This window comes from Podarcis raffonei, chromosome 10 (assembly GCF_027172205.1).
Source record: "Podarcis raffonei isolate rPodRaf1 chromosome 10, rPodRaf1.pri, whole genome shotgun sequence".
Lineage (NCBI taxonomy): Eukaryota > Metazoa > Chordata > Lepidosauria > Squamata > Lacertidae > Podarcis > Podarcis raffonei.
In genome coordinates, this window is record NC_070611.1 from 2,485,100 (window position 1) to 2,497,971 (window position 12,872).

General features: G+C 42.2%; 1 protein-coding gene across 14 annotated transcripts in view; it reads right to left on the reverse strand.

Annotated features, from left to right (window-relative positions):
• Positions 1–12,872, reverse strand: part of FRMD4A (FERM domain containing 4A) — a 464,351-nt gene that overhangs the window by 95,016 nt on the left and 356,463 nt on the right. For 13 of the 14 annotated variants that reach the window (XM_053406326.1, XM_053406327.1, XM_053406332.1 and 10 more), the window contains one exon: positions 7,340–7,362. In XM_053406326.1, coding sequence (XP_053262301.1) covers positions 7,340–7,362 — 23 coding nt within the window. Of the gene's footprint in view, positions 1–3,268; positions 3,679–7,339; positions 7,363–12,872 lie in introns of those variants that run through there. The other variant, XM_053406336.1, reaches the window with a different exon arrangement.

Sequence of the window (12,872 nt, forward strand, 5' to 3'; positions counted from 1 at the left end):
ACTTATTGTTTTGTAAAAGTATCAAACAGTTCCCAGTATGAAGTACTGACTCACCCATGACTGCCCTATGGGTAAAATGGAGAGTTTAATGAAAAGGACAGTGCCACTGACATGCACTTGCTTAGACAGGGAAGTCTTTCTTCAGTATGTGATTTGTGCCAATTAGTGGGTGTTATTGTTTTCCTGAAAAACGGGGAAAGCCAGTGCTTATATTCTACAAGTCAGCTAAATCTTTCTTTGCCCCTCTGATAGAAGAACTGTGCCTGAGCCCGTCATCAGCAGTAAAAGATTCCTTGGTCATTTGCCCAAACACAGGGGAATATCAAGATCAGGGAGTTTCCAGCCAAAATAGACAATTGCCACGTATATGACAAATTTCACAGTGACTACCGTATTTTTCGCTCTATAAGACGCACCAGACCACAAGACGCACCTAGTTTTTGGAGGAGGAAAACAAGAAAAAAATATTCTGAATCTCAGAAGCCAGAACAGCAAGAGGGATCACTGCACAGTGAAAGCAGTGATCCCTCTTGCTGTTCTGGCTTCTGGGATAGCTGCGCAGCCTGCGTTCGCTCCATAAGACGCACACACATTTCCCCTTACTTTTTAGGAGGAAAAAAGTGAGTCTTATAAAGCAAAAAATACGGTAACAACACTCCCTCAAAGCTAGGGCTGCCATATGTTCAGATTTTCCAATTTACAATTTTGTGTCTTTGGGTCCCCCTTAAAAAAACTCAACAGCTTTTGGGGGTGCCCTGGTTTTTACTTTTTGAAATATGGCAACCCTACTCAAAACCTCAAACGGCTTCCCAGAATCATTAACAGCAGCAAATAATTCTTATCGTTGCTTTGTGCCATTTGAATTATGCTATGCTAAAAGTCTTAGAAGGCAATTTTCACACATCATGGGTTCTTCCTTCCAGGGGTTCCTACCTGACCCCACTGCAGCCCATGTTGCAAAAAGCCTAGCTTGGACCCGGGGAATTCAGAGCTCACGACTGCGGGCCACCGAAGCTGTTCTCCTGAGGGCCGGCTAAACATGATAGGGCAGTCATATGCCACTTTACTATGGCTGCCCACACACACCATACATTAAACACAGATTCACCCCACCCAAAGAATCCTGGGAACTGTGGTGCACCCCTCACAGAGCCATAACCCACAGCACCCTTAACAAACCACACTGTCCGGGATCCTTTGTGTGTGTGTGTGTGGGGGGAGCTGTGCTTCAATGTACAGTGTGTACGCAGCCTGTGTATCATTGCTTCAAGCAATTTCCCTCCCAGCTGAGTGAGTCATTGTGGGGAGAAAAATGCCTGAAACAACAGAGGGCAGGGAGGTTAAATGGAAGATGGACTATGCAAACTAGAGAGGTGAAGCCATTTAAAATATATCCCTTCTGCTTTATAGACATAGACCCTGCAGTACCCAAGTGCAGCTGGGATATTGTCAAGGCTGAGAGGACCAGTCTGGGAGCAGGGAACCCTATGGCTGCTTCTGAATATATATTTATGTTTCTCTGTATCACAACCCTTTTGAGCCACCCAGCTGAACACAGTCTACCAGCCCTGTACTGTGGCCCATCAGGTGTCTGACAACTGGTGTTCTTTTTGCAGGAGAAAGCTGGCTCTGATATATGGATCACAAGTTGCACAGGTCTGCTTTAAATTTAAATTAAATCAGGCAAAATCAGAACATTTTTAGGGGAAAAATGCTAGCAGAACTGCAATGCTATCACTATCCTTGTGGTGCAATTAAGCAAGGCAGCAAGCTGGCTCCTGTCATTTATTCTCAAACACTAATTGCTTAACTACAAGTTCATTTCAAGGAATGAAAATTACAAACTGTACATTTTCATTATGCAAATACATTGCTTAGTGGCAAATTACTCCTCTGCCTTTCTTCCTGTCTCATTATCACCATTTAGTACTCCATAGCTCCTTCATCTCCTTCATCTCACTTTCAGAGAGACTCCTTGTGTGGCTTTTGTAGGTCTTGGTGCATCTGATATCTGACAGTTTTTGAGCACTGACCCACAGTGGCCTGGTTCATGTATGATGGCAAACCAGAGTTAAGCAAACTGTGACTTATCAAGAACCAGAAAGTGTGCTGGTGCAGGCTGCTCAAATCATGCTCCCCTTCCCTCCATCTACTTCACTCGAGGAAACAAACCAGAGTGCTGGCTTAGGTGTGAACCAGCCCTTGTGGCTTGCTTTTCTCTAAACAAGCCCCCTTCTAAGGGCTGCTTCATTTCTTTTTTAAAACATAAAACAAATCAATACTGACTTGAGTAACAAGATCAGCACTGAGGTTATGTAAATTTGTTTTGGTGGAGGTGGGGATTATCTTAAAACTAGCACAGTAAATTCTTTCTGAATGCTTTTATTGACTCTGCGGCTTTCAAATAATTACTGTCTGGCTCTCCTAAGAATCCACAGAATTGAAGAGTCTGTTGATAACAAACGGTGGTTCTCCTAGCTGGGTTTGTTTTGGTAGCCTCATAGGACCATAGGACCAGAATCCCAATATTTCTAATTCTAATATGTAGAGACTTCTTTCTTTTTGAATCATTTTTTATTGAAAGTTTTCCACATAAAATACAATGAGAGAGAGAGAAAAAAAAACCAAGAATAAGAGAAGGAAAAGAAGAAGAAGAGGAGGAGGAGGAGGAGGAGAATAAATAAAAAGCCCTATCCAGACACAGCTTCCCCCTTCTCCCCCAGCCTCCCACCCTGGGAGATCCTCTCTTCCCTGATGGAGAGACCTTCATTTCCTGTCTATCACCTCCCTGTGTGTAGCTTCGTTTATCCAAATAGAGAACTTCAAAAATAAACAGAAGGAAAGCATAAATTGGAGATCACAAAGATAAGAAAAGAAATGAAGTAAGGGGGGGAGATAAAAAAGATGAACTCCCAATTATCTGTTTGCCAATTATGTATATGATAATTATTCAAAATATTCAAAGCATGCACTCCAGGATAACATGTAGAAGTATTATATAGCTGCTTCTCAGTCTGCTAGGTGTTTTTTCTTGATATTCCATCCCAAGCATCTCAGATTCACTGTTCTCCACTCAAGAAGTCCAAAAGTAGCTCTTGAATTTTTATTATCATTAAATGTCCAAGATGGTCTTTTTCCAGTCCAATATGATGCGTTACTCGCCAAGGGTTCCCACAGATCCTAGTAATAGTCCTTTTTTCTCCACCCCTCCCCAAAAAATGCACACCAATCATCATAGGTTGATAGGCGTTTCGTTGTGCAATCGTACCTTCCCCTTTCAACCACATCTCCATCATCTGTCATCTGTGATCAGCTCTCAAGAACTCTGATTGTAAATCCATTTATCTCTCCTGGCATCACAACAGAGTCCTTCATCTGTCTCGTCCTCCAGCTGCTAGGCCATGCAGCCCAATCCATGGTCAGAGGCTGTCTCAAACTCAGGCAGAGGCGATTCTAAATCCTCTCCAACAGGTCCTGTGAGTTCTTTAATCTGAAATATCTCTGATCCAAATTCTCTTGAAATTCTATGCATCTCAGCTTTTAATTCTGTGAACTGCTCATTCAACATTCGTCTTATGCTATCAACGATTGGTAAAGTCTTCAGCATTATTTTTTTTTGCCTTTTTTCTGTTAGGTTTTCCCTTGGCAATCTCCCTTCTAGGATCTTGCATTTACACATTCCTTTCTTCACATAAGGTTAAGGTTAGTCTCCAACGCAAATTCAGGATATACGGTACAAAGATTCATCGGTTATTTAAAGTAAAGATTTCACACAAATTCAAAGCCATTCATCAGATGGGATCTTTCAAGGCCATCAGTAGTTACCGTATTTTTCGCTCTATAACACGCACCTGACCATAACACGCATGTAGTTTTTAGAGGAGGAAAACAAGAAAAAAAATTCTAAACGAAACAGTGGATGTATGATTTTTGTGGTTCATGCTGTGGCCACAGACATGTGATCTGGTGGTGAGTTTGGGGTAGCCCAATGCAAAAATCCTGAGGATCCATGTGGATCCATGCTTTGTAACCACGTTTTTGTACCACTGCGGCCCCAGACAACAGTGGGTGCGTGATTTTTTTTGGTGCAAGATGTAGCCATGGACATGTTATGTGATCTGATGGTGAATTTGGGGTGACCCAGTGCAAAAAATCCTGAGGATCCATGTGGATCCATGCTTTGTAACCACATTTTAAGTGGGGAGGGAAGGAAAAGCACTCAAGGGACAAGGAGAAGGATGCTGCTAATAATGCAGAAGAGGGGTTTAAGGGGAGAAGAAGCATGCGTGGGGTGGGTGGAGAAGGATGCTGCTAATAATGAAGAAGAGGGGTATAAGGGGAGAAGAAGCATGTGTGGGGTGGGTGGAGAAGGATGCTGCTAATAATGAAGAAGAGGGGTATAAGGGGAGAAGGCTCTTCTCCTCTCCCACTTTGCTCCTTTAAAGCAAGCAGGCTCTGCTTTTCTCCCTCCTCCCCGCTCATCCCCGGCTTAGCGAGCTGAAAAACTTTGCTGCTATTTAGCGAGCTGAGTGGGGAGGAGAGAGGGACAGAGAGCCTGCTTGCTTTAAAGGAGCTTACTCGTGTAAGCGGCTCCTCTCCTCTCCCGCTTTGCTCCTTTAAAGCAAGCAGGCTCTCTGTCCCTCTCTCCTCCCCACTCAGCAGCTCTTCTCCCGCTTTGCTGTTTCAAAGCGAGCCACGGAGGAGGGAAGGAAGGGGAACCATGGAACCTCTGTTCACGACTGCAGCAGATCCCCCCGCCGCCACCCGTTGGCATTCCCTCCATAACACGCACAGACATTTCCCCTTACTTTCTAGGAGGAAAAAAGTGAGTGTTATGGTGCAAAAAATACGGTAATTTAAGCCTCTTGATTTATATTCAAGCCCGTTAATTAGCACTTCTTTGTTACTCATCAATCCATTTCCATTCTGGGTGCCATTTAACTGGCAGATAGAAAATCCATTTTTTCTTTACTTCCAGTCTTAATAATAATTAAAAGAATTTTGCTGACCTGGTGCTCTAATTAAGAGCTCTTATGCTGTGTGTGGGCTCAATGACTGTCCCTCGCTCAAGACGGTTCTCCACCCACAAAAACTTGTGCCTCCAGCGTGAAGAATGTCTGCTTCTGATCATGTGAGGCTTTATCTCTAAACTCCCTTATCTCAAAAGGGGGTTGTGATAACCATGATATCTACCTTGGTTATCTTAATCACTGCATAATTATCTTTGCTGACAGGAGTATCCACAGCCAATGTCTAGTCCACCATTATTCCTTCCCGGAAGTTCCCAATATGTAGAGATTTCTCTCCCCTTCTGCATTTGGCAATCCTGCCTTGGCAATCTATTCATTTTCAAGTAGATATGTTTTTAATTGGCAATCTATTTATGTATTTAAGGTATGACAACAGGCAACATTGCATTGATTGGACAGTAGAACGCTGTCTGTGAATGTTTGGCATGGTTTTAACTGCTGTGTTTTTATGTAGCATACAGGTATGTAGTTTTATTTTATTTATTTAAATTATTTATTTATTTAGAAAGATTTATAGATTGCTCAGGGTTTCACAGCCAAGAAATAGTTCAGGGCCCAGTTATCTACAGAAGGGCCTCCTCCAATAGCAACCAACACAATCTTTGAGGCAGCCCCAGCCAGAATATAGGGTGAGGGGCCCGGCAGAAAGGCCTTATCCATTCTATGAACCCAACTCTGCAATGTCCCCCCCTAGAGGTGCGTCTCTCTCCCATATTGCTGAATTTCAGACAGCAACTGAATATAGCTTATTCACCTAAGCTTTTACAGTGTAGTAACACAAGGTTTATTCCTCAGAAGTGATGTATGCACCTGCGTTTTAAAATTTTAGTTACACAAATATTTTAGTTTGTATATATCCTCTTAGCTATGTTTGCTATAGTGTATGTATTTCAAATATATAAAAAATCAAACTGACATATTGCTGAGGAAGGGTGATCTATAAATATTCAAAATAAAATAACTAACTAAATAAATAAATTTAGTAGGCTGGGGTTTTTTTGCTGGGCTTTCTGCACTGTGATTTATTTTGCTTCGGTTTTTGAGTTTTACTGTGAACTGTATATTTTATTGTTTGTATAAACCACTCAGAAAATCTGGTTGGCTGAATAGTATATAAATGTCATAAACAAAATATATAATAAATAAAGGAATATATAATAAATAAATTGTGTATATGAGTAGCATATGAATTGTGTGAGAAAAGTGAAGAAAGTTAGGACACATAAAACACAATATGGTTTTTTATTTTTTGTAACAGATGTTCTAGGAGAGTATTTAAATATTGCTGTATTTTTGTTCCAAAGTATTTTGTTATACTTTGCTTGCTAGCATTGCACCAAAACCGACACAGGCTTGCCACATCTCTTCTGTGGTGTTGCTGCAATAAATCAACTTGCATGCTAAAATCTCTAAATACTTCTCCTGGCCCTGTTACTGAACTGCAGTGACTAAGCTAATCTGAAATGCTAGGAGTTGAGAAATATAAACAAGAACAGGCTTGTGTTTCCTAGTCACAAATACGTCAGGATTTCACAAGCTGCTTGAGGTTCTGAAAGTGATGTGTCAGAGTCTCAGCCTGTCCTACAGCAAAGTGTGACCTGCATCGTTCTGTGTTCCTAACGTTTTCAGATTGAGGAGCTTAATGGTGTATTTTATTGCTTAATTTTGGGGGTTAGTGAAAAGTTCTAAATTCTAAATAGTGGCATTTTATAAGCCTTCGGGACTAGAGGGGTGAGTGCAGGCAAATACACTGCCTTAGCATGTGTCATAGGTTCAGCTGGGGCAATCACTGTGCTGTGAGCAGACTCACTGGTCCTGAGTGGGCCTAATGCTGATATACAGGATGCAGCTGGCTTGAGGGAGAAACCTAGTCAAGGACCCACCAGCTCTTCCAGGGCAGGGGGGGTTTGGGGGCACTATGCAGCCATCACCTCTGCAATTATAAGTGACCTCTTTTTAAGCCAGACCAGGGAGAACTGTAAATGTAAAACAGTCATTTTTTGGATGTATGTTTAAGGAAATGGGAAGCCAAGTCATTTCCTCAGAGATTTCCTTCTGCTGTACGGAGATAGACAGTATTGTGTTTCCTGAATTCCACAAACACATCATTTATGTACGAAGCATGAACAAGCTTTGGATTTCCTTTAAATTCTGTATTTGTGGGTTGAATGACAAGTAGACAAAATTGACTCTAGGATGCAACAACTATTAAGAGCTATACTACATAATTATAAGGCACATGTTCTAGTTTAACAACAATCATTTTTCCTTTAAAATAATTAACTGAAGAATATGGATGCAAAACTCACCTTGAAAAATCTCCTTTTGCTTCCTGTAAAATTGTGAAAAGGGGGCAGAGCATAAAGCATCACTTAATTTGCATATACACATGAAGAAAAATACATTTCTAGATACGTCAAATAAAAGCATTCCAAAGCATTTTAAATGACCCCATCTTCAAAACAAAATGTCATCATAGCGTTTACAACTGTCAACTTTAAGAAGCCTGAATAGGTGGCTGATGGGGGTGTCCTGGTGATTCAATGTACTGTCCCAATACATGCACCTTAAGGAAGGGCGAGGCAACTTCAGCCTTTCTCAGTCAGAATCCCCATGGATTCATGTTTTAAATTTACAAAGAAGTCTTCATATTCAGAATCTCTGGATACTTAAAGACATGTTAGTTAAAGCCTGGATAGTTAAAGACTAGTGTGCTAAGTGATTTTGAGTATGCAATCTTGCTTAGGAACATAGTAAGTGTTGCACAGGGTCAAATCCAGGGTCTATCCAGCCCAGCACTCTTTACAATAGGAAACCTGTGGCTCTCCAGATGTTGTTGGGCTTCAACTTTCATCATTCCTGACCACTGACCTTGCTGGCTGGCACTGACATGAGTTGTTCAGCCATTCCTGCTTTACAAGAATCCTAGCAACAGGCATTAAGGCTACCCACTGAAAACTAGGCAGTGGTCCACTGGTTGGCCATACTTTGCCTGCTTACCACTCTGATAGAGCACAGTTCTCTAAAAGCAAGACACAACACTACACCTCAGTCTCCTCCCCCGCTTAGTCAAGGGAAATTAAGGAACTATAATTCTATGAGGGTGTGAGGATCTCTAACATACCTTTCTTACAAACATTACAGAAACTATGATACTTAAACATTAGGCATGCAAATATCTGCAAACCTAGACACCTGGTGAGAACTGCCTACAGGTGACCAAGCAGGAAAGATAGGGCAAATAAGAAGAAATCTGGATAATTTTTCTGTAGTCTGTTGATGTGCCAACATAACTATGTGTGGAAACCAGGCTTGTAAAGGTTTTGTGGGCTAATAACTTTTGCAGACTTATGTGCAAAGCTGAATTGAAAGTCTCATATTGTAGCATGGATGTGCCCCAATATTCTGATGTAGCCATGACATGAGGTTAACACCTAAAAGTTTGTTTATCTTCTAAAGACTGGCCTCATACCAACTCTGTGCAAGCAGAGACGTGGTCCTATTGAGACTTGGGATTCCTTTAGTAAGTTAAGTACATTTGGGACAGCTCAGTTTCTTATTTTATTTTCCTTTGGACACAATATCTTTTCACAACATTTGCACTTCCTAAGCAACCACTCAAGGGAGCACAAAATGTTTGTTTTAGATGTCTTGCATCTGGGAACACTGTGACTTAACTCTGACTATCAATCCTTACTATCGAAACTAAGTTCTTCACTTTTGCTACTGTTTTCCATTAGAAGAATGTGTAATTTTGGATTGTGAAGTGTCAGGGCTCTGAACTGGAAACAGGTAGGGCTGAATAACAGACCCCTTCTCCTAGAACCAGGGCTGTAGCCATAGGAGGGCAGTGAGAGAAAGACAGAAAACACATGTAGGGACCTGATCTGCCTTAGGGATGCCCAGGCCTCTTCCAGGAATTTTCTGCTTCAGTTTTTTTTTTAATAAAGCTCGAAGCTGAAATCCTAAACATGGTTATGTTTACTCATGGTTATGTTTACTCAAAAGTAAGTACCAATGAATTTAATGGAGCTTTGTCCCAGGTAAACAGGGTTAGGATTGCAGCCATTATGCATACAGAAACACATGAAAAATATTTGTGAAATGTTTGGGCAGCATAATTACTATCAAATTGCTCAATGAACCAATGGGTACAAAGGCAGTAGAATAAGTGCCAAGCACTTGATACACATTTTATATCAATATTAGTCTATTTGCTGTTTCACAATGACTTTTACTGTCCCCTTCCTCAAACAGAGCTAAGTTTCCCCAAGCCAGAAGCCTAGTTTTAGGCCAGCCTAAACCTGTAAAAGTTTCGTTTTTTCCAATTGCAGCCATATTACGCTCCTGACAGAAGAACCAAGTCTGGCAGGGTGTCTCTTGGATTTTTGTATTCAACAGAGTTTGATTTTTAAATACATATTCAACACTTCGCTATTGGAAAATTCTGTAAATTGTATATTCCCATACCCCAGTATACCTCTTGATCTCCACTTAGTGACTCAATAGTGCTTATCAAAGTGACTGTGTAATTCTTAAATTCAGAAAGGACATTGCTAAGCAAACCTCCCTGCATTTAACTGAATGATTTTCGGGAGTAAATAATAGAAGGGAAGTTCTTTGCTTCTTTCCTAGAAAAGAAGATCTCTCTGTGATAAAAGCCAGTTTGGCAGGTGCCAGAAAGGAAAATGTGGCTTCCAAAACAACTATCTGCAAGGCTTGAAGTAGGCCTTCCTTTCACTTTGAAAGAAGCCAAGCAACTTGGAAGCAACAGAGCACACCGTCTCCACCAAGGAGGAGACAGGGGACTCCCCTGAGAAGGAGGCTAGTTCAACAACACAGGAGCCAGATATATGGAGAAACGTGACTCAAAGAAGTAGGAGGCCCAGGGTTCGCTCTGATTGTTTAGAAACACACAATCGCTTTGAGGCCCTCTCCCCTAGCATGGAAGACGAAGAGCAGACTCCATTTGAGGATCTCTCCCTCATTACAGTCGATCAGGTATATGAAGACAAGCAGAAAAGTCAGTCCTCAGGGAATGTGCAGGCGACCTTGGAACGGACAGCTCACGGAAGAACCCCGACCAAACCTAAGAGGAGGCGTGTAGTGGTGATAGGGGATTCCCTACTGAGGGGAACAGAAGCAGTGATCTGTGGGCCTGACAAGATGTCTCGGGAAGTGTGCTGTCTCCCCGGGGCTAAGATCCAAGATGTAACTGAACGACTGCAAGGAATCATAAAACCCACTGACAAATACCCCTTCCTCTTGGTTCATGTGGGAACCAATGACACTGCAAGCAATAGCCTCCAGAAGATCAAAAGAGACTACGAGGCTCTGGGCAGGAAATTGAAGCAATTAAATGCACAAATTGTCATCTCATCTGTCCTCCCAGTTGAACGACGTGGCCCAGGGAGAGAGGGAAAAATAGCGGAAGTGAACAACTGGCTTCGCAAATGGTGTAAACAGGAACGGTTTGGATTCTTGGATCACGGACTGCAGTTTCTTGAAGATGGACTTCTGGCAAGCGATGGGCTGCACCTCACAACGGTTGGGAGGAATGTTTTTGCCAAAAATCTCAGAAACCTCATCAGGAGGGCTTTAAACTGACTAATGTGGGGGAGGGAGACAGTGCTCCTGAAGGTAGGAGTCTATCAATTGATGAAGATGATCATCCCAATGTCATAGACCAAATGGAGCAAACAGCACGCAGACCTAGTGGTGGGAGGAAAAATTCCTTAAATAAGAGACACGGGGGAATGATTAACGGACTTCAATGTCTGTACACTAATGCGCAAAGCATGGGAAATAAACAAGATGAGCTTGAGCTCTTGGTACAGCAAACTAAATATGACATAATAGGCATCACTGAAACCTGGTGGGATAAGTCCCACGATTGGAATGTAATAATGGAGGGATACAATCTATTTCAGAGAAACAGACCAGACAAGAAAGGAGGAGGAGTGGCGTTATATGTCAGGGATGTGTATACCTGTGAAGAGATCCAAGATTTAGAATCTCAAAGCCAAAGTGAGAGCATTTGGGTCAAAATTAAGGGAGAGAAGAATAACAGTGACCTCATTGTGGGAGTTTACTATAGATCCCCAAGCCAAACGGAGGACATAGATGATGCCTTCCTGGAACAGATGGCCAAGCATGCAAAAGGAAGGGAGATAGTAGTAATGGGGGACTTCAATTACCCGGATATTTGTTGGATGTCAAACTCAGCCAAGAGCATAAGGTCAAACAGATTCCTCACTGGCCTTGCAGACAACTTCATTGTCCAGAAAGTGGGAGAAGCTACAAGAGGAACAGCCATTTTAGATCTGGTCCTAACCAATGTTGATGACCTGGTTAGTGGGGTAGAAGTGGAAGGATCATTAGGCGCGAGTGATCATGCTCTTCTGAAGTTTACTATACAGCGGAAAGGAGCAGCCAAGCATACTAGGACTCAATTTCTCGACTTTAAGAAAGCCGACTTCATAAAACTTAGGGAAGTGCTGGGTGAGATCCCATGGACAGTAATACTAAAAGGAAAGGGAGTTCATGATGGCTGGGAGTTTGTTAAGAGGGAGATAGTAAAAGCACAACTTCAGGCAATACCAATGAGACGGAAACATGGAAGGTGCCTAAAGAAGCCAGGGTGGCTATCTAAAGAACTTTTAACTGAGTTAAGATTAAAAAAGGATGTGTACAAAAAATGGAAAAGGGGGGAAACCACCAAAGAGGAATTCAAACAAATAGCCAGCATGTGTAGACACAAAGTCAGAAAAGCTAAAGCACAGAATGAACTCAGGCTTGCTAGAGAGGTTAAAAGCAACAAAAAAGGCTTTTATGGGTATGTTCGTAGCAAAAGGAAGAACAAAGAAACAGTGGGGTCACTCAGAGGAGAAGATGGTGAAATGCAAACAGGGGACACAGAAAGGGCTGAACTCCTCAATGCCTTCTTTGCCTCAGTCTTCTCCGATAAAGAAAACAATGCCCGACCTGAAGAATTTGGAGCAAATGATTCAGCAGAGGAAACACAGCCCAGAATAACTAAGGAGATAGTACAAGAATACTTGGCTAGTCTAGATGTATTCAAGTCTCCAGGGCCAGATGAACTGCATCCAAGAGTATTAAAAGAACTGGCAGATGTGATCTCAGAACCACTGGCAGTCATCTTTGAGAATTCCTGGAGAACAGGCGAATTCCCAGCAGACTGGAGGAGGGCAAATGTTGTCCCTATTTTCAAAAAGGGGGAAAGAGAGGACCCAAATAATTACCGCCCAGTCAGTCTGACATCAATACCAGGGAAGATTCTGGAGCAGATCATTAAGCAAACAGTCTGTGAGCACCTAGAAAGGAATGCTGTGATCACCAATAGTCAGCATGGATTTCTGAAAAATAAGTCATGTCAGACTAACCTGATCTCGTTTTTTGACAGAATTACAAGCCTGAAGGGATGAAGGGAACGCAGTGGATGTAGCCTACCTTGATTTCAGCAAGGCATTTGACAAGGTGCCCCATGATATTCTTGTAAAGAAGCTGGTAAAATGCGGTCTTGACTATGCTACCACTCAGTGGATTTGTAACTGGCTGACTGACCGAACCCAAAGGGTGCTCATCAATGGTTCCTCTTCATCCTGGAGAAGAGTGACTAGTGGGGTGCCACAGGGTTCTGTCTTGGGCCTGGTCTTATTCAACATCTTTATCAACGACTTGGATGATGGACTCAAGGGCATCCTGATCAAATTTGCAGATGACACCAAACTGGGAGGGGTGGCTAACACCCCAGAGGACAGGATCACACTTCAAAACGACCTTGACAGATTAGAGAACTGGGCCAAAACAAACAAGATGAAT